Consider the following 19,951-nt stretch of genomic DNA (forward strand, 5'->3'; position numbering starts at 1 on the left):
CTGAAAAGAGAAAGCTGAATCAGATACATCTGAGGTCACTTTCAACCTCTAAGAGCCAGGGTTTTGCTTTTATGATCCCTTTTAATATCAGCTACCTTGACCTTAAGCCATCAGTGGGAGAAGAGGCTAAAACAGGTAATTTCGCTTATCTTAAGATGAATTAGATCCAAACATCTAATTTCTGCTCCTTGTCAATTGCTACAATTTTTAACAAACAGCTTATAAACTTTTAGCTTAAAGAAATTACCGCCACAAGGAAAATTAAAAATAAAATAGATGACAAATACATAGCAGCCTAACTAATCTAATTAGCTTTATCTCTTAAAAAAAAACCCCCATGATCTGGAAGCTATTCTTTCACCTACAAACAGCACAGTTCTCTTGGTGAACACTTTACTAATTCTGTACCTTTGTTCATCCTCTACCTTTCACCAAGACGACTAAAAGCACTGAACGTAGCTTCTATCCACATCAGATGCTGTGACTAAGAGGGATATGCCTCTATTGCTAAATTGTGTGTACCTAAAATTATACTTTTATTTTAAATTTTTATAATTAATTTCTGACAAATGGCTTCCTATGTATATCTTCCCTTTGGCCTAGTGGGCAGCTCACTTGCTACTTTATATGACAAATTAATGTCAAGAAACTTTACTTTGAGGAAAATGAAGAAATTAAAGATTAGTTTTAAACTTAGTTTTAAATTTTTTTATGATACTATGTTTGACTCAAATATATATCTTTGAAGAAGGTGGGCTTTACAGCTATAACCAATGTTTTAACCTAGCCTACCTATCTTTGGCCGGGCTAATTAGAGGGCACAGGTTTTATGATTAAAGCATGATTATAAATAAATAGGATTTGATTATACTATAGAGTGAATTTGTTTTTTATAGTGGGGAAAAAAGAGCACATTCAGAAAATAGCTTGGCACAAACAGGCTTATTAGAAATAATCTTACAGAATACCAACCTCAGATAAGGTTACTCTGCAACCATGATAAAATGAGACAAAGTAAGGCCATTTCATAATTTGTCTCAGCAGAGACAAATATAAGATCACAATGCAACCCCTCAAAATACCAAATATACTTTTTTTTGCTAAATGAGCGAATGCAACTTCTTTATCCAAACAAACCACTGCTTCCTTAGACCTTCCACCAAACCAAAGCCCAAATTCTTTTACGGCCTCTTTCAAACACACTTTTACTGAGAGGATCCATAGTCGCCCATGTTGTGTGTTCTCCCTTGAGGCAAGTACTAAACCCAAGTTGTCCAACTACAGGGGTATTCCTGGAGGTCTTTGGCTGGAGGACACAGGAAAATTAAAAAATGAAATACAAAAACTCTCAAGTTTAAGTTGTATAATAAGACTATCCTATACATCTATGCCTCTCTAGTCACTGGGGGAGAATAGACTATCCTATACATCTATGCCTCTCTAGTCACTGGGGGAGAAAAACACAAAATGTTTACCACCCCCATTTACTTAGAAAATAGCTTTAAGTGGTAAACATGGTTTTCAGTGAGCAAATGACATAAATCCAGCCACCTTTTCTTCTTTTCGATTAAGAGCCAAAGTGTATCTTAAACTAAAGATTCAAATTATTCTATGTGACCTAATCACCATTCTGTACATAGCAGTCTTTTCTATATAGGATGTCTGCTAGACCACAAGCACCATTTTTAAAAGATGACATTATTCTACACTGATGAATAAAATGAAATTAGAAAGATCTCTTATCTAGTGTCTGTAAAATTCAGTATCTTATATGATTCACTGGAAAAGTATATTAATTTCCATAAAGTAAAGAGTATAAGTGTCAATATATACAACAAATTTCAGAAAGAAGTTAAAAAATGGATGAATTATTCACCTCAAAAACACATCTGCTAAAAACTGCCATCATATTAACATAAAGGAAATTGTTACTCACGCTTCATTAAGGGGTACAAAAATAAAATCCTTTTCAAAAATATCTACATGCCGGGTCCATGTTTTTACTCTTCCATGTCGCTTCTGCTGTATTCTGTAAGACAAGAGAGAAACTATCAAGCTTTTGAAGTGTTTCTAGTGTTTCTGCCTCTATGCAGCAATTTATACATTACAAAGATTGAGATGTTAATAGATCAGTTGTATGATTTAACAAGTTGTGAGAAGAAAGCAGAACATCTGAGATGGAGCTGGGAAGATGGGAAACTGTCCGTCCCTGAATCTGGAAGAAAGAGATTATTTAATTCATGCTACTACTTACTAGGGTGGATCAGAGCTACTATTTTTATTGTTGCAGAACTGGTTTTAGCAATGATATCGAGAAGCATATCAGACCATGACGTATAAGAACTGAGGAGAAGAGAGCAGGAAAAGTGAGCACTATCTTACAGCTGGTGAAACAGGACAGAACCAGCACTGGTCAAAACCAACCACTACCATCAACTCTAAGAAGCAAAATCAGGGATCACTGGAATAGTAGAAAATATTATTAATATTATGCACAGCAGCCATCAATTCAAGACATTTAACAGCACTTGTGACAAAAAATGTTCCAACTCTTTGTGTGTATCTTGTGACCAATTGCCAGCAAGTATTAGAGCTGGATGCAGTCACTATATGGAGAGGCATTATAAATAACTCAGGCCTCATATGTAGAATGTTGTTTCCTTAACTTGTCTGAGAAGAATTATCCAAAGAACTTATTAAAATTACAGATTCACAGGTTCCTCTGTTAGCTATTATGGATGGAACATCTAGGGTAAAACAGAGCAATCGGTATTTAATAAGTATTCAAGTAATTTTTCTTTTTTAAACTATCAGATATATTTGGGAAATACTGATCTAGATATCAGACCTAAAACCTTTATGAATTCCAGGTATTCTTGGAGTTTTAGAACATTATAAATTATATTAATTTTGCTAATTGAGAATGGAAGTAAAAAATGTTGCTTTAATACAAATAAGCGATTTTTTCTAAGTTAAACTTAAGTGACTTACTACATCTGTTAAATATTTTCAAAAAGCTTGACTTACGACAGATTAGTTGTTTCATGAAGATTTCTCCTCTCTCTCTGATTAAGGCGTTTATAGAAGAAAGAACTGAATACATGAATTCGGTCAGCTTCTTCTTTCTTCAATTTTTCAAGCACCAAATACCTGTTTTATAAAAAGTAATTCCAAATAGAATGAATTTAACAGTGTATACTAAAAACAGTGATCAAATATCTATTTAGCCACCATCAATCTCTATTCCTTTAAACTGAAAAACTCATAAACAAAATTTATTTCATATTCTAGACAATGATTACTATCAGATTATATGTAGGTAATAAGTGGTGTTTGAGAGTAAAACTAGGATTTGAAAGATCTAATCTTCTATAACAAGGGCACATTTATGAACATTCATAGAAACATTATTTATCATACCCTAAAACTAGAAATGACAGAAATGCTCATCACCGATGAATGGAAAATGTGATATATCCATACAATGGAATATTATTTGGCAATAAAAAGAAATGAAGGACTTCCCTGGTGGCGCAGTGGTTAAGAATCCGCCTGCCAATGCAGGGGACACGGGTTTGAGCCCTGGTCTGGGAAGATCCCACACGTCACGGAGCAACTAAGCCCACGTGCCACAACTACTGAGCCTTTGCTTTAGAGCCTGCAAGCCACAGCTACTGAGCCTGCGTGCCACAACTACTGAGCCCACATGCCGCAACTACTGAAGCCCGTGCACCTAGAGCTTGTGCTCTGCAACAAGAGAAGCCACTGCAATGAGAAGCCCGTGCACCGCAACGAGGAGTGGCCCCCGTTCGCCGCAACTAGAGAAAGCCCACGTGCAGCAACGAAGACCCAATGCAGCAAAAAATATATTAAAAAAAATGAAGTTCTGATACATGCTGTAACGTAGAAGAACCGTGAAAACGTTATGCTAAGTGAAAGAAGCTAGTCACAAAAGTCCCCATATTGTATGATTCCATGTATATGAAATGTTCAGAGTATGCAAATCCAGAGATAGCAAGGAGACTGGTGGTTGCTTAGAGCTGGGGTGGGCTGGGGAAATGGGGAGCCACTGCTAATGGGTATTGAGGGTCTGTAGGGGGTGAAAATGTTCTAATATCGATGATGGTTGCACAACTGTCTGAACACACTAAAAACCACTGAATTATACACTTTAAATGGGTGAATTGTATGGTATGTGCTCTGTACGTCAATAAAGCTGCTATTTTTATGTTTTATGTTTATTTTGTTTTCAACAGTTAATAAACCATGACTAGCCATAAACTGCTTTTTATAAAAACAGAAAGAATCTGTACAGTGGTGAGGTTATAACAATGACTCTTTAAAGTAATCTTACATCAGTTCTAATTTTTCCTTGCCTTAGTTGTTTTTTTCTATAGGTCTATATCAAGACAAATAGAAATGGTTTATATTACACAGAGAAATTATGATATATTAAATTTAATTATTTATGCTCCAAACTCCCTCAAAGGAGCTATGCAAATTCAAGCTTATGAGCATATTCATCTTATTAAAATGAGGAGAGTATGAAAGCCTTGTGAAACCTTACACAGAAAGAGCCAAGTACCCAGAAGGCACATCTTTGAGACCTGTCACTTCTGTCATAATATTTGATAACTCTAAAGCTCAAGTTCTGATGAAAAGGACCTAACTCACAGATTGCTTGCTTTAGGGCAACTCAGTGTGCCCCGACAAAAGATATAAGACAGTGAATCACCTCATGACACAGTTTAAATGAATCGCTGAATTCTACATCTATATTCAAAACAGAGAATGTAGTGAACTGGACTTGAATTTAGGGACTACACCATAATGGGTGAACCATGCTGCTTTTACCATTACAAACTACAATAGCTATTTTGTAAACTGAATTGAATAAAAAAAGGGATAGTTCAACTTAAAAAAGAAAGTTATTGGTGATTTAAGAAAATGGGCTCTACTTCATATATAAATAAATCCACGCTTTATTTTTGTAAATGAAAGAAATAAATTTATTTGAAGATAAAAGGATTTTCATACAGAAAACTTAAAAAGATCTACAGACATACTAGAAATAAAAGAGTTTTAGCAAGATGTCTGGCTATACGGGCAAAATATATTTCTTGTTGAAATCCTCAAAAATGTTACGTATCAGTTGTCTCCAAATTGCATAAATTTCGCGGAGGGTTCCTCAAGCTAGCGCCGCTGACATTTTAAGCCAGATAATGCTTTGCTGTGGGGGGGGTGTCCTGTGCAGCACAGAGTGCTTGGCCTTACCTCTGGCCTCTACCCACAGATGGTATCGGCACGCATCCCTTCCTTTTGTGAGGACCAAAATGCCCAAAGTGCCCCCAGTGCAGAATCACTGATCCTGTGCAATTACAATCAAAATCTCAAAAGGACTTTAAAAATGGAATCTGGGACTTCCCTGGTGGCGCAGTGGTTGAGAGTCCGCCTGCCGATGCAGGGGACACGGGTTCGTGCCCTGGTCCGGGAAGATCCCACAATGACGCAGAGTGGCTGGGCCCATGGGCCATGGCCGCTGAGTCTGCGCGTCCGGAGCCTGTGCTCCGCAACGGGAGAGGCCACAGCAGTGAGAGGCCTGCGTACCACAAAAAAAAAAAAAAAAAAAAAAAAGGAATCTGATGGGCTTATTCCAAAGTTTATCTGAAAGAATCAAAAGGTCAAGCATATCCAAAACATTTGTGAAGAAGAATATGGCGGAGAGCTTGCCTTTCTATTACAGATAACAAGAATAAAGTAACACTAATCATGGCAGTGTGGTACTGATGCAGGAATAGGTGCACGGCCAACGGAACAAATTATACAGCCCCGAAAACAGACCTGTGCAACTATGTTATCTTAGCGTAACAAATCCTAGAGGAATTAAGGACTTAAAAGTGAAAAAACAAAACTTCAAAAAGCCTTTTAATTTAAAAAAACTAGTTTTGTCTTTCTAATATAGATCCATAAGCATTTCTGTGACTATATATAGTTCTGGGTCTTTTTATGTACATTAGAATTATTAATTTTAATTAAAACAACTAAGTCTCTTATTTTAGAATTAAAGGGAAAATCCAAGTTTATTACAAAAAAACTTTTGGGAATTTCTTTCATTTTGGGATTTCTTTCCATTTCTTTCATTTGTTTTTTTTCTTTCTGTATAAATCATTTAAATATTGGATGTCATGGTGAAGCTGTTCACCTGCTATTTTATAAAGCAGACAATCTAACAATTCAATCATGACATTTAGTTACAGGATGAAGTTAAAAGATGATTTTAAGGTTTTGAAAATAATTTTTATTAAAATTATTCTTTTTCCCTGCATTTTATTAACATTCTCTAGATGCAATGCCTTTCTACTTTTTATAATTCTGGCAAACTGTTTAAAGGTTTGTTTCTAACTTGTAGAGTTAGAAATGGAAAAGAATGAGCAGCTCTGGTAGCAACTGAATTACTTATTTTTAATAGTGAAGTTTTAAAAAGTTTCCTCTTTTCGGGACTTCCCTGGTGGCCCAGTGGTAAAGAATCTGCCTTACAATGCAGGGGACACGGGTTCGATCCCTGGTCAGGGAACTAAGATCCCACATGCCGCAGGGCAACTAAGACTGTGTGCCACAACTACTGAGCTTGTGCACCTCAACTAGAGAGCCCGTGTGCCGCAAACTACAGAGCCCACGTGCTCTGGAGCCTGCACGTCACAACTAGAAAGAGAAAACCCACAAGCCACAACTAGAGAGAAACCCGTGAGCCGCAATGAAAAGCCTGCATGCTGTAACGAAAGATCCTGCATGCCTTGATGAAGATCCCATGTGCCGCAACTAAGACCTGACACAACCAAAAATAAATAATAAATCTTTAAAAAGAAGTTTCCTCTTTTTAATTCACTTCTAAGGAATGTCATGAGATGAATATAAACAAAGATTTTTTAAAAATCATGGATTTTGGGCTTCCCTGGTGGCGCAGTGGTTGAGAGTCCGCCTGCCGATGCAGGGGACATGGGTTCGTGCCCCGGTCCGGGAAGATCCCACATACCGCGGAGCGGCTGGGCCCGTGAGCCACGGCCGCTGAGCCTGCGCGTCCGGAGCCTGTGCTCCGCAACGGGAGACACCACAGCAGTGAGAGGCCAGCGAGCCGCAAAAAAAAAAAAAAAAAAAAAAATCATGGATTTTGTTAGATTTTCTATCTTATTTGGAATAGATCTGCATCAGAAAGGCAGAACCTGTAGATAATGTAAGTTTACTGTATAAAATTTGCTCTAAAGTTTAACTATATGATGTCAAGGGGCCTCCTGAAAATTTATAAAGAATTTCAAAAGAATAAAAAAAGACTATAAAATCTCTATTGTAATGTAAAAAATACAGATTTAAGTATGAAATAGAATAAACTAAAATATAAACAAAACACAGGAGTTCAATTTATTTTTTAGATCCAACTATGTGCTTTCAAAAACAAAAAGACATTTTAAACATAAAGACTTAAACAGGTTAAAAGTAAAAGGGTGAAGAAACATACATCATGCATCAGCAAACACAAACCAAAAGAAAGCTGGAGTAGCTATATTAATTTTGAACAAAGGATTAAAAACAAGGAGATTATCAAGAATAAACAGGAACATTATGTAATGATAAAGGGGTTGATTCTCCAAGAAGACATAAACATGTATGTACCTAACAAGAGAGCTTCAAAATACATAAGGAGAAATAGACAAATCAATAACTGTAGTTGGAGATCAACGACTTTCTCAATAATTACAGAACAAAGTAGGTGGAACATCAGTAAGGACAAAGACCATTTGAATAGCACTAGCACAACATGACCTAGCTGACATTCACAGAACACCACTTTATCCAATAACAGCAGCACTGTTCTACACAATCACTTAAGATTTTTCAGTAGCTTGGTTTGTTAAGGTAGTATACATTAGGATTAAGAGAACACATCTTTTTTTAATTAATTTTTGGCTGCATTGGGTCTTCGTTGCTGCACGTGGGCTTTCTCTAGTTACGGTGCGAGGGCTTCTCGTTGCGGTGGCTTCTCTTGCTGTGGAGCACAGGCTCTAGGCACCCGGGCTTCAGTAGTTGTGGCACACAGGCTCAGTAGCTGTGGTTCGTGGGCTCTAGACCACAGGCCCAGTAGTTGTGGTGCATGCGCTTAGTTGCTCCATGCCATGTGGGATCTTCCCGGACCAGGGCTTGAACCCGTGTCCCCTGCACTGGCAGGTGGATTCTTAACCACTGCGCCACCAGGGGAGTCCCTCCAGCAGCTTTTAACAAACAGTTTTTTAAAAAAAATATTGTCTTCTGATATACATTTGAATAAACTAGAAAATACGGGAGAGCACTAAACACACTGATAGTTAAGTTCTGTTTTGTTTCATACACACATCCATCTTATATCACAAAGCAGTAAACACATACAAATTTATACATGTATAAACACATTACACATACATGTATTCATGTATATGTATATGTTATGTGTATTCTGGGTCATGACATAAGCCCTTCTAGGAGAGCTTCTTGATTCCTCATATTTCCCAACCCCCAGAGAGAATGAAGCTTTCTTTTTCTGCTATGTTTGTACCATGTTAATGCTTCTGCCAATACTTTAATCCCACATTCGTGTTCCCTATAAAATCATAAACTTTTAACACAGTACCTGCCACAAAGTTGGCACTTGGTGAACATTTATTGAAGGAAACGAGTGAAATCATACTTTTGTCCTTGCTCAACAAATTATTACCTAACCTAGGGTAGTAACAATTTTAGACGCTTTAAATACTACAACACTGATAATATAATAAGCTATCATTTATGATCACTTTGCATGTACCAGGTATTTTTCCTAGCACTTGAAATGTATATCTTATTTAATTCTCATGATCCTTTTAGATATTATTTTTCCCATTTTTAAAATGAAGAAACATTCACAGAGACATTAAATAACTTTTCAGATGTCATACAGTAAGTGGCAGTGATGGAATTCAAAATCCAAACAATTCTGACTCTAGAAAATACATGTATACATTATAAAATGTTAAAAATTTGCTAAAGGTCTAGGAGAAAATTAACTTACTTCAAATAAAAGTCTATAATAACATCATTTAAAAATTCTCCTTCACTTAGACAATGCAGGTCCTCATTAGTAACGGAGATGCCTCCCTTAGCTGGAGGTGGTGGATATACTATCAATCTGTAACAAAATTTTAAAAAATAAGCCAACAAATAAAAATAGGTATGCATATAACCAAAATGTAATAAAACAGAGAAGAAACTTAAGAGTGTTGCAAATGTAAAGGAATCCTCTCACTTTTCTACAGGGCCCATGAAGATGGTGTGGCTCTCTCCAGTTTCCTCATCATCAAAAAACTGGAATTCATGTTTGTTTTTAAGTTGTATTTTAGATTCAAGGGACACCTGGTAAAGAAAATTAAATTATCAATTCACAAAATCAATCTGAAACATTTTCAATAAAAAAAGTACAAGGCAAGAATGCTTTTCAATTTAAAAAGATTAAAAATAAGAAACAGGCAAAACTAGGGTCAACTTTCTTTTTATCTGTAGCTTCCAGAACAGTGATACTCTTCCAATTTTTGTAACTGGTTTTCCAGTATCCTAAGATCTCAACCATCCATATTAAATTAGATTATGTTAGTAAAATCCAAAGAACAGATAGTGTTTTTTTCTTCTAGGAGTGTAGGCCTACCTAAGCTCAGGCAATCCATGGAATATGGGAGCAGAGGCTCAGGGAACAGAGTCTACTGAGCTTCAGTTCTCCAGAATCAAGGAATCCTTAAAGAAAGAGCCTTCCATTGAAATATGAGTCCATCACAGCTGCCTTAGGGCTCCAGCTGCTCTTTTCTTCCTCTGGCATTATCTCCTGTAGCCAATTCTGCAAAGGAAGGGGAATGGTTCCCCTTCCTCCCTCTATTCTTTTCTTCAACCCACTAACTGTGTGAATAGCTCTTTTCTGGTGAAGCCTTGCTCAACTTTACCAATAATATGCCTTGGATAGCCAGCCCTATTTCCAAATTTGTAGGCAGATGAAAGATTTAATATGTCTAATAAATTGTCAGCATTTCTAATAAATTGTCAGCAAACTTCAGTTGCTGTGATAGGTAAGTCATATTGATTAACATTATGTGTTATAGTAGTACTTCAGCCTTCGATTCAGGTAGCTTCAGAGTCACCTACTACATAATCCGTTATTCTAGAATTAGTTGAGAGTCAGAATCAAACGGTATACATTCTTCCTTTCCAAGTTTTCAACCATGTAGGCACACGTTACACATAAATGGACAATACATCAGGGACCAAAATTCCTTTATTTGTACTGAAGCCAATGTCACCACTGGGAACCAACAGCAAATTTAAGAAACAGAGTAACAATCGATTTGAATGTAGCACTGTACGTATATGTATGTTGAGAGTGAGGGAAAAAGAAAACAGGATGAGAGAAAAAAAGGAGACAAAAAGTAAAGATAAGAACAGAATGTGGAAAGGAACTAAAATAAAAATGCTCCTGAGACTTGTACCGATAAAATGCTCCTGAGACTTGTACCAATTACAATTTGTGTCACAAATAATCCACCACCATTAATATTTCGACACAAGGTAGTTTACAAATCACATATAAAAGCAAATAATTCTGAAATGGAATTAAAAGGATCTAACTCCAAATGAGCAATATGATAATGAACCACATTTCCCTTTAAAGGTACCATTTAAAATTACATTAAAAACATTAAAAAATATAATTACATTTTTAATTTTGTTTTCTTTCTGCACACAACTTCCTTTGCTGCTCTCTTCACACGTTCTTGTACAGGCAACAAGTCTGCTATTGGCTTCATCAAAGGGAATTTTCGCAAAAAAATTTGACACATTATTCTTTATACCAATGTCAGTAATGATATTTTCAAATACCATATTTGTCTGAGGATCAAGGCCATTTTGAAAAATTAGAATTATGTATTGTTCTTCCAAATCTGAAAAGAAATCAATATAACTGTAAGTATAAAGGAAAAAAAATAAGTAAACAGATACCAGAAAAAAAGTAACAACTAGTTATTTCCAAGAGTATCACCAGAAATCCTGGTATAAATGTTCAAAACACTGTTTGGCATACAGTGGATATACAATACTAGAATAAAGACCAATGACAGTGTCACCTAACAATGTCACCTAAGTTATTAGAAGAAAGGAACCAGAACACATTACTCTAGCAGCAGCTCAAGAACAAATCTATCCATAGACGTAACTAACTTATTTCATCTAATAGAATCCAAATATATTAGTTTTAAATATATAATCAGTTAACATTTTTGTGAAACACAAATAAGAAATTGCCAAGTGAATTGGTATCTCTAGATTTAACTGTAAAAACTGCTATTCAGGGCTTCCCTGGTGGCGCAGTGGTTGAGAATCTGCCTGCCAATGCAGGGGACACAGGTTTGAGCCCTGGTCTGGGAAGATCCCACATGCCGCGGAGCAACTAGTCCCGTGAGCCACAATTACTGAGCCTGCGAGTCTGGAGCCTGTGCTCCGCAACAAGAGAGGCCGCGATAGTGAGAGGTCAGTGCACCGCGATGAAGAGTGGCCCCCGCTTGCCGCAACTAGAGAAAGCCCTCGCACAGAAACGAAGAACCAACACGGCCATAAATAAATAAATAAAATTTAAAAAAAAAACAAAAAAAAACTGCTATTCACTAATGTGCCAACTCTTGCAACTTTAATAGTAGCTATCACTTACTCATCATTAAGCTGAAGCAGCAATTACTGAGGAAAAATATTTTACAACTAATCATGCTATAACCACAAACGTTAGAGGGGAAGGGAAACAAAATGGAGAACCACACTGATTTATTGTAGAGGATTGAAGACCTGTTCGATGAACGTTCAAACTTCCTAATCAGGCTAAGTTTCAAGGTTTCCAGATTGATCGCTGATTTACTGTTAGAACTCCTATCAGTACATTTAAACAAAACAAAACAAACAAACAAAAAACTCATTTTATTCAGATCATACAGTGTTAAAATAAAGAGTATACATCTTTTGAATTTTAACCCATTTTGAAAACTTTCTACATGGGTAAACCCGGGTTTTATCTTCAGAACTTCCACTTTCTGTGGACTTTTCCTCACCTATAAAATGAGAGAAGTAATATCTATCTTACAAGGTCACTGTAAGGATTGTAATTAAGATACATCTAAGGTATCTATCAAAGTCGACTCACGTTCTGCTAAACAATGTATTGTATGTATTACTATATTTGCTCTACATAACTTACTTGTTAACTTATTTATTCCTTTACAGTCATTCCGAACTTTATCCTCCATGTTCATCTGCAGTTGCATGCTCAGTTTCTGATAAACTGCTGCAGTCGTCTGAAGAAATACTACTGGTAATTTTCGGACATTACACCACTCACATTTTGTTAGATCAGAGGTATTTAAAGTAATCCCTACAGGTTCCTTTTCTGGTTCTGGAGAAAAACAAATGGAAATGGAAAATAAATCAATTCTTAAGAGGGCAAAATCATGAATGGAGGAAACTGTAAAGAAGTACAATTTTAAAGTTAAGTACATATTTATTATACTCTGTAAACAGTAACTCTAGTGGGAAATGAAGGAAAATCTTTGATCTTAAAGAAGATCTACATTTTTTCCCAGATGGAAAGAGGATTCTAATGAAGCATACTTGAAAAATTAAACATAGCTTTTGTGATGTTACAGCATGAAATTACACCATTAAGGTATAATGCCTTTTGTTAAGATGTATGTAATAACTAACCATCTTAATGAATTCTAAGAATATCATTTAATTTTTTATTCCATTGAAGTGTTTTAGTGTAAACAAAGCTTTAGTGAGCAGTAGGATATAAAATAGCTTACCTTCTAGCTGTATCTTGATAAAATCTAAACAAAACTAAAAAATAAGATACGTTAGTAACAATCATAGATTTCTGAAGATTTTGCTACAAACACCCTAAATGACATGTTATTTGGGACTTAGCCCACATAAGGCAGAAAAACTGATCCATGTACTGCATTCCTCTATCTGGCCTTTACAATACTGAGAATGAAGTCAGCCTTTGTTGAAAACATAGTTGGAAATAGACAGTTAGGGACACCAAGTTAAGACATTTAAAATAAAGGCTTTTACAAAATAAGTACAGTGCTGTAGGAAGATTAACCTACCAACAATGTATAGGATACATTAGAAAGAAGAAAAATTATGACTTAGAAGGCAGGTTAAGGAGATTATGTTAAAATTTTAATAGAAAATATACATTTGAATTGGATTGGTGGTAGTAGAGTAATAAGGAGACAGGTATGACAGGTAAGATAAAGGGACTATAGAAAGTCCTTTGGGCTTTATGGACACTGAACTAGTTCAAAACCACAATGCCTCTTGAGTGGCCACTGTAGTCCACTAATCTATTTCTAGGAGTTGCTATGTTACAAGACATTTTTCTGCAGACCACAAAGCTTTTGGATTCTTCTTTCTCTCATACAGTTCTTTAAAATACTCTTTTCATGCATCGAGCTAGCATGAGAATAAAATGATAACACACTGGAGGGTAATTCTAACTCAGTGAGAACAAGCATCTTCCTATGATGAATACGTACTACCTTGAATATTACATCATGATTAAAAAAAATTTTTTATTGGAGTATATATAATAAATTTTTTACCCAGTAATTTTTATGGTGAGTAGCAATTTACAATTGTTTATATATTCCTAAGCAATTTGAAATCTTGAAATAATTTTAATATTCTATTAAATATTTTAACTTATAAATTTTAAAATATTACATATTAGCCTCAGCCATGAAATTTTGAATCTTATAATTGGTACAGTAAAGAGCTTAGAAGGTACTTACAATTACAGGCTCTATTAATAGTCGGCAGAGTGTTCCTACTCGTATACTTCGACAGTTTAAAATTACGCTATCAAAGGAACTTTGGCAGCTTAAAGATACAGGATCAACTAAAGTTTCTTGAGAAATCACTTTGCGACGTTTTAGAGGTATGTTGATAATAGAATTACCAAACTGAAAAAGGAAAAAAAATTTTCACTTAATAAGTTACTAAAACAAAGCTGCAAACTAAGTAGACATATGCAAAGAAGACCCAACATAAGAAATATAATTATTGGGACTTCCCTGGTGGCACAGTGGTTAAGAATCCTCCTGCCAATGCAGGGGACATGGGTTCAAACCCTGGTCCGGGAATATCCCACATGCTGCAGAGCAACTAAGCCAATGCGTCACAAGTACTGAGCCTGCGCTCTAGAGCCCACGAGGCACAACTACTGAGCCTGTGTGCTGCAACTACTGAAGCCTGTGCGCCTAGAGCCCATGCTCCACAACAAGAGAAGCCAGTGCAATGAGACGCCCACACACTCTAACAAAGGGTAGCCCACACTCGCTGCAACTAGAGAAAGCCCACGCACAGCAACAAAGACCCAACACAGACAAAAATAAACAAATATTTTTTTAAAAAGAAATATAATTATCAAGACAGAAGACTGATTTTATTTCAACAGTGTTAGATGAAGTAAATATTTATTGATTCTATAACAATAACAGTAAACCCTTCTATTTTATCTTGCTATATTTTATCTGGCTATTAATTGAAATGCCAGTAATAGCACAGCAGTGAGAAATGGTACTCTGGGAATCAGACAGCCTGGGTTCAAAGCACAACTATGCTACCTTTTAATGATCTGATCTTGTAAAACGTAATAACTCCTACTAAAGTTTTGGTTTCCTAAGCTAAAATGTAAGAGTATTTACTCGAATTAATGCATATAAGCAGCTTAGCACTGTGCTTCATGCACAGTAAAATGCTGGATAAAAGTTAGCTAGTAATAGTGGTAGTGGTTGTAGTATTTGGATTAAATTAGCAGCTCTTTAGAAAACATATAATTTAGGAAAATGGTTATTTATTATAAAATGATGCTTCTTTATATATTAAAAAGTGTTAAATGACTTGATCTGTTAAGATTTCACAGTCACTCTCAAATGCAAATTAATCATAATATAAAAATGTATTTTATATAAATATACTTTAAATTAAATGTAATTAAAAGTAATTATGTTAAAAACCTTATTATCATCACAAGAATAAAACATGATCTTGATTAAAAACCAAGAGGAAAAAAAAATGTCCACTGCACAAAATAGTCACTACTCCCATTATCCCTCTAGAGACATTTCTGTCATCTATGTCACAGGAAAAAATATGTATTAAAACAAAATGTGATACACACACACATATTTATTTCGGTAAATTGCTTTCTCAGGCTTATTAACAGATTTATCATGAATATTTTCCCAGGTTATTAACAGAAACCTATTAGAGCAGTTTAAAAACTTTTTTTAGCTTTAGAATTATTTCTTCAAATGAGACGTTATTTAGCTCAATAATAAGTTAGATAATTTAAGAGCTGCTCCAGCTGAATCCATAGTGGAGAGACTGAGTCTAGAACCTGGGCGGTCCACATCCTCCCAAGGGGCCTGTAAACTGGCACAGAGGAACCCGTACTATTCAGTGTGTCAGTGTAAAAACTGCTCACAAATTCATGGATATCCACGTTTATTTAACTGAGCCCTCCTATGCTGGACATCTGAGTTCTTTCTGACCTTTCCCCATGACACAATATTCTCTGGCAAGCATTTTTGCAGCTAAATCCTCGAATATACAATTATCACCAAATTGCACACCAGCATAATTATACCAATTTACACAGCCAATATTCCATTCCTCCAAACACTAGCCAAGAAGAACTACTACTATAGTTTAAATTTTTTAGCCATCTAACACTTAAAATATTTTACTTTAATTTCTTTTTTAGTACTTTACTTAAAAAAAAAAACCTCTATTCATACCCTTTACTCATTTTTCTATGGTTTGCTTCTATTTCTTGATTTTTAAGAAATTAAAAATATATAAAGGACCAACTCATACTTTGTCACATACTTCACTATTTTTTCTCATTTGCATTACCTATCAAATTCTGTGGATGGTGTTTTGGTTCACTGTTCTGTATCTTCCATTTAATCAAATATATTCATTTCTTCATTTATTATTCTTGCTTGTACTGAAATGTTTGGAAAGGTATTCCCCAAGATTATATTAAAAATATCAATCTATATTTTTTCTATAATTTTAACTATATTTTATTATAGCTATTTTGTTTTTCATTTCTTACAGTTCCTATCTTCATCAAACATGTATGGTTCCATATTTTTATCTATAACTTCTAGAATTCCTGACATATGTACATACACATATAACTTTTTAACATACAAGTTTTTTAAAGTTCTTTTTACAAAAATAAGAAAATATGCGTATTTCTGCATCTTGGTATTCTCACTAAGCAGGGCCATGTAGAAATCCTAAAAGTCATTGATATAGCTCTGATTTTTATTGTCAGTGGCTGCATAACAGTCCATGGTATAGATATAGTTTCTTCAGCCATTTCTATATTAATGGGCAATGATTATGTTTGCTAATAATCATATTTATACATACAGTCTAAGCACTGGAGATAGAGGATTCCTTTGAGATTGAGTCTAGGGAATGAATTACTTGGTCATTCAGTATACCTTTTAAATATTTTAGTAGATGTTTTACATTGCTTTCCCAAAAGGCCATAACAACTTAATTTTTTTTTCATCAGCATATAAGGAAAGTACCCTTTGCCTTGGATTGTTGCCAGTAGTACATATTAATCGATTTTGCATTAATTTTGAAAGTCTGTTAAGTACATGGTTATATTTCATTTTCTTTAATATGTACTTTTTCTATAAAAGTTTATTACCTGAATTTTCTCTTCTTATCTATTCCTATCTTCTTTTATTTTTTTTCCTCTAATTTTTAAAAGAGGACTAAATTCTGTCCCTTGGTCTATTATAGATATTAGTGTATGTTATCTGCATTATTACAAATATCCCTTTCTAGATCTATTGTCTATAGACATAATTTCTGTTATCCTTTGCCATCTGAGTATTTTAAAAATTTTATACAGTAAAATATAAAATATAGTAAAACCACAATATTATGGTAAAATACACCCAAGTTAAAATGACCTTTTCCTGCCCACTAGATTATACAAGTATATTTACACTTACATTTCACTTACTATAAGGTTATTGTTGTTTCTTGCTGAACTTTTTACACTTTAAGCCTTTAATTTAAATTTATTTTTGTATGTGTTTTAATGTTCTTTCAAATAATCTTCCAAGTGTTATTTTAAGTCCTACTTCATGACTAATTCATTCTTCTCCTAAGATACTGCCAAATTGTCCTCCCCCCCAAATATTTACATACCAAAGGAGACTTAATCTGAATAAATGTCAATAAATATGAAAAGTACCTGGTCTTTCATTCTTGCTTTTCTTGGCAAGGTAACTGTATTTAATTCTGAATCTGCTGGAATGCTTCTTAGTTCATGCTCTACTCTACAGGTGTTTTCATTTAGTGCTGCTTCTACTTTTCCCGTGGATGGTGCTGGGGATGAACATGCTGAATCAGCAGGTTGAGGAGAGATGCTTTCTCTTCTGTTAGTCCTATCACTGTCATCATCATCATCATCACTGGACAAAATGACTACAAAGAAAATGTTAAATACTTCAGATATTTCATTCCTGTCAGTTAAAAATGTAAACACATGAACAAAGTGGGAAATATATTTGCTTTCAATCTCCTCCAGATCTGAGATTAATAAAAATTAAGATATAATTCATTCTATCTGATGAAAAGTTAAATTTGGAGAACAATTAGAACTGACATTTTTTTAAACAACATACAAATGTAAAATTGATTCTACAGTCCACCACAATCACCCACACAGAAACATACACAAGTTACAGCAAAAATTAAATGTTTATCAGTAGGTTTATTTCAGAGTTCCAGAAAGTCTTAGGTATGAAGATAATCTGCATATCAATTATTCACAAAATAGCACGCATTTTAAATGTGTGTAAAATTGCATGTGACCAAATAATTTTATCTCACACAAGGAATCACTAACATCACAACTGGTCTTTGGGAGAACTTGGACCAGTGCTTAATGCTTAATAAATCTTGTTTAGTAAATGAACGTGGGCAAGACATTATATTAAGGTAATTTGCTCTTCTACCACGTACTCATTATTGAATCTTATCAAACTCATCTCTATATTGTAATTGCACAGAGCCAGCATACTGCACTTGAGTCAAATACTAACTCCTTACCCTGGTTCATAAATTTACGTAATCTGGCCCCACTCTACTTTCTCATACTACTCCATTTTTCCCTCTTTATGTTCCAGGTATACCAGCTTTTTTCTGTTCCTGTAACACCACCACCAGGTATACCGGCATTTTTTCCAGGTATACTGGCATTTTTTTCTGTTCCTGTCTGACTGTAATTCCCCTAACACTTTTTTGCATTTTGGTCATCAAATATTAGCTTAAATACCACTTTTTGATTGACCACCCAATCTAAAGTAGCACACAGGTACTTATTCACATCAACTAATTTAAATTTCTGTTGTCTTTTGTTGTGGATGTTTACTTGCTCATTTGTCTCTCCCCACTAATATAAACTGTAAAAGAGCAAAAATACTGCCTTGCTTACTGCTATATTCCCAGCATCTAAAACTGCTTGGCAAAGAAAGTCATGTATTGAACAATGTATAAACTTGTACGAGCAATTTTCTTTTTCCGTATCATACACATAAATGCTTAGTTAATATTTTTTGAGTCATATACAAGTCCCAGAGAGGCATCACCCCTAGCATCACACCATTCATCTTTTTTATTTTGCTATCCAGTCTCAGGAGCAAATGCTAAAGTTGATCTTTTACAGAACTGGTATTTTATTAACAAAATCTAACAGGCCAGAGTAGAAGGTCCAAGCTGATTTACACACACTTGAAAATTAGGGTCTTGCCACTTACTAGCTATTTGCCTCAGTTCTCCTCTGGATACTGGGGACAATAAAGTCCTATTTCAAAGGACTGTCTTAAGAACAAATGAGTTAATATGTAAAAGGTTTATAGCATAGTGTCTGTCATACATAAGCTTTAAAAAAGTCCATGAACTGCTTATGTTGTTTATGAAAAGCTAAGCAGAAATACATATTAAATGGTAAGCCTAGTGTTCAACCTACCGTAATTTTTATTGTGCTTCAGAAACATTAAAACTTCTATAGCTACTCTATCAAAAACTTATTTTAACTAGAGCATGGACTTGAGGATATGGGGAGGGGGAGGGGTAAACTGTGACAAAGTGAGAGAGTGGCATGGACATATATACACTACCAAACGTAAAACAGAGAGCTAGTGGGAAGCAGCCGCATAGCACAGGGAGATGAGCTCAGTGCTTTGTGACCACCGAGAGGGGTGGGATAGGGAGGGTGGGAGGGAGGGAGACGCAGAGGGAGGAGATGTGGGGATATATGTATACGAATAGCTGATTCACTTTGTTATAAAGCAGAAACTAACACACCATTGTAAAGCAATTATACGCCAATAAAGATGTTAAATAAAAAAAAACACTTATTTTAAAGCCCCAATACTGCAACAGATAGAATTGTACTACACAGCTCTTGTTTTATTAACTTAAAATAGAGGTTGTGCTCAATGGCACCATAACTGTAAAGTAAATGGGGAGAGAGTATGCAAAGATGACGACAGTTAAAGAGCTGTTTTCATAGCTGCTTTGATTCTATATAAAACATGGAATATATTCTATATGAATATACGTAAGATTCTGTATCAGGGTCTGCTATGGACTAAATTCTGTCCCTTCAAAATTCATATGTTGAAGCCCTAATCCCCAATGCAACTACATTTGGAGACAGGGCCTATAAAGAGGTAATAAAGGTTAAATGAGCTCATAAAGGTGAGGCCTTAATTTGAAAGGACTGGTGAAATAGGAAAAAGAGATGACAGAA

The 19,951-nt window shown here is 35.1% G+C and overlaps 1 protein-coding gene across 7 annotated transcripts in view; it reads right to left on the reverse strand.

Annotated features, from left to right (window-relative positions):
- The window catches only part of SENP6 (SUMO specific peptidase 6), a 102,814-nt gene that overhangs the window by 16,423 nt on the left and 66,440 nt on the right, over positions 1-19,951 (reverse strand). For all 7 annotated transcript variants that reach the window (XM_060167419.1, XM_060167417.1, XM_060167418.1 and 4 more), the window contains 9 exons: positions 17,387-17,619; positions 13,887-14,057; positions 12,894-12,927; positions 12,290-12,484; positions 10,762-10,988; positions 9,311-9,417; positions 9,077-9,193; positions 3,028-3,150; positions 1,937-2,029 (listed from right to left, as the gene is read on the reverse strand). In XM_060167419.1, coding sequence (XP_060023402.1) covers positions 1,937-2,029; positions 3,028-3,150; positions 9,077-9,193; positions 9,311-9,417; positions 10,762-10,988; positions 12,290-12,484; positions 12,894-12,927; positions 13,887-14,057; positions 17,387-17,619 — 1,300 coding nt within the window. The remainder of the gene's footprint in view (positions 1-1,936; positions 2,030-3,027; positions 3,151-9,076; positions 9,194-9,310; positions 9,418-10,761; positions 10,989-12,289; positions 12,485-12,893; positions 12,928-13,886; positions 14,058-17,386; positions 17,620-19,951) is intronic.

The sequence above is a fragment of the Lagenorhynchus albirostris genome, chromosome 12 (genome assembly GCF_949774975.1).
Source record: "Lagenorhynchus albirostris chromosome 12, mLagAlb1.1, whole genome shotgun sequence".
Lineage (NCBI taxonomy): Eukaryota > Metazoa > Chordata > Mammalia > Artiodactyla > Delphinidae > Lagenorhynchus > Lagenorhynchus albirostris.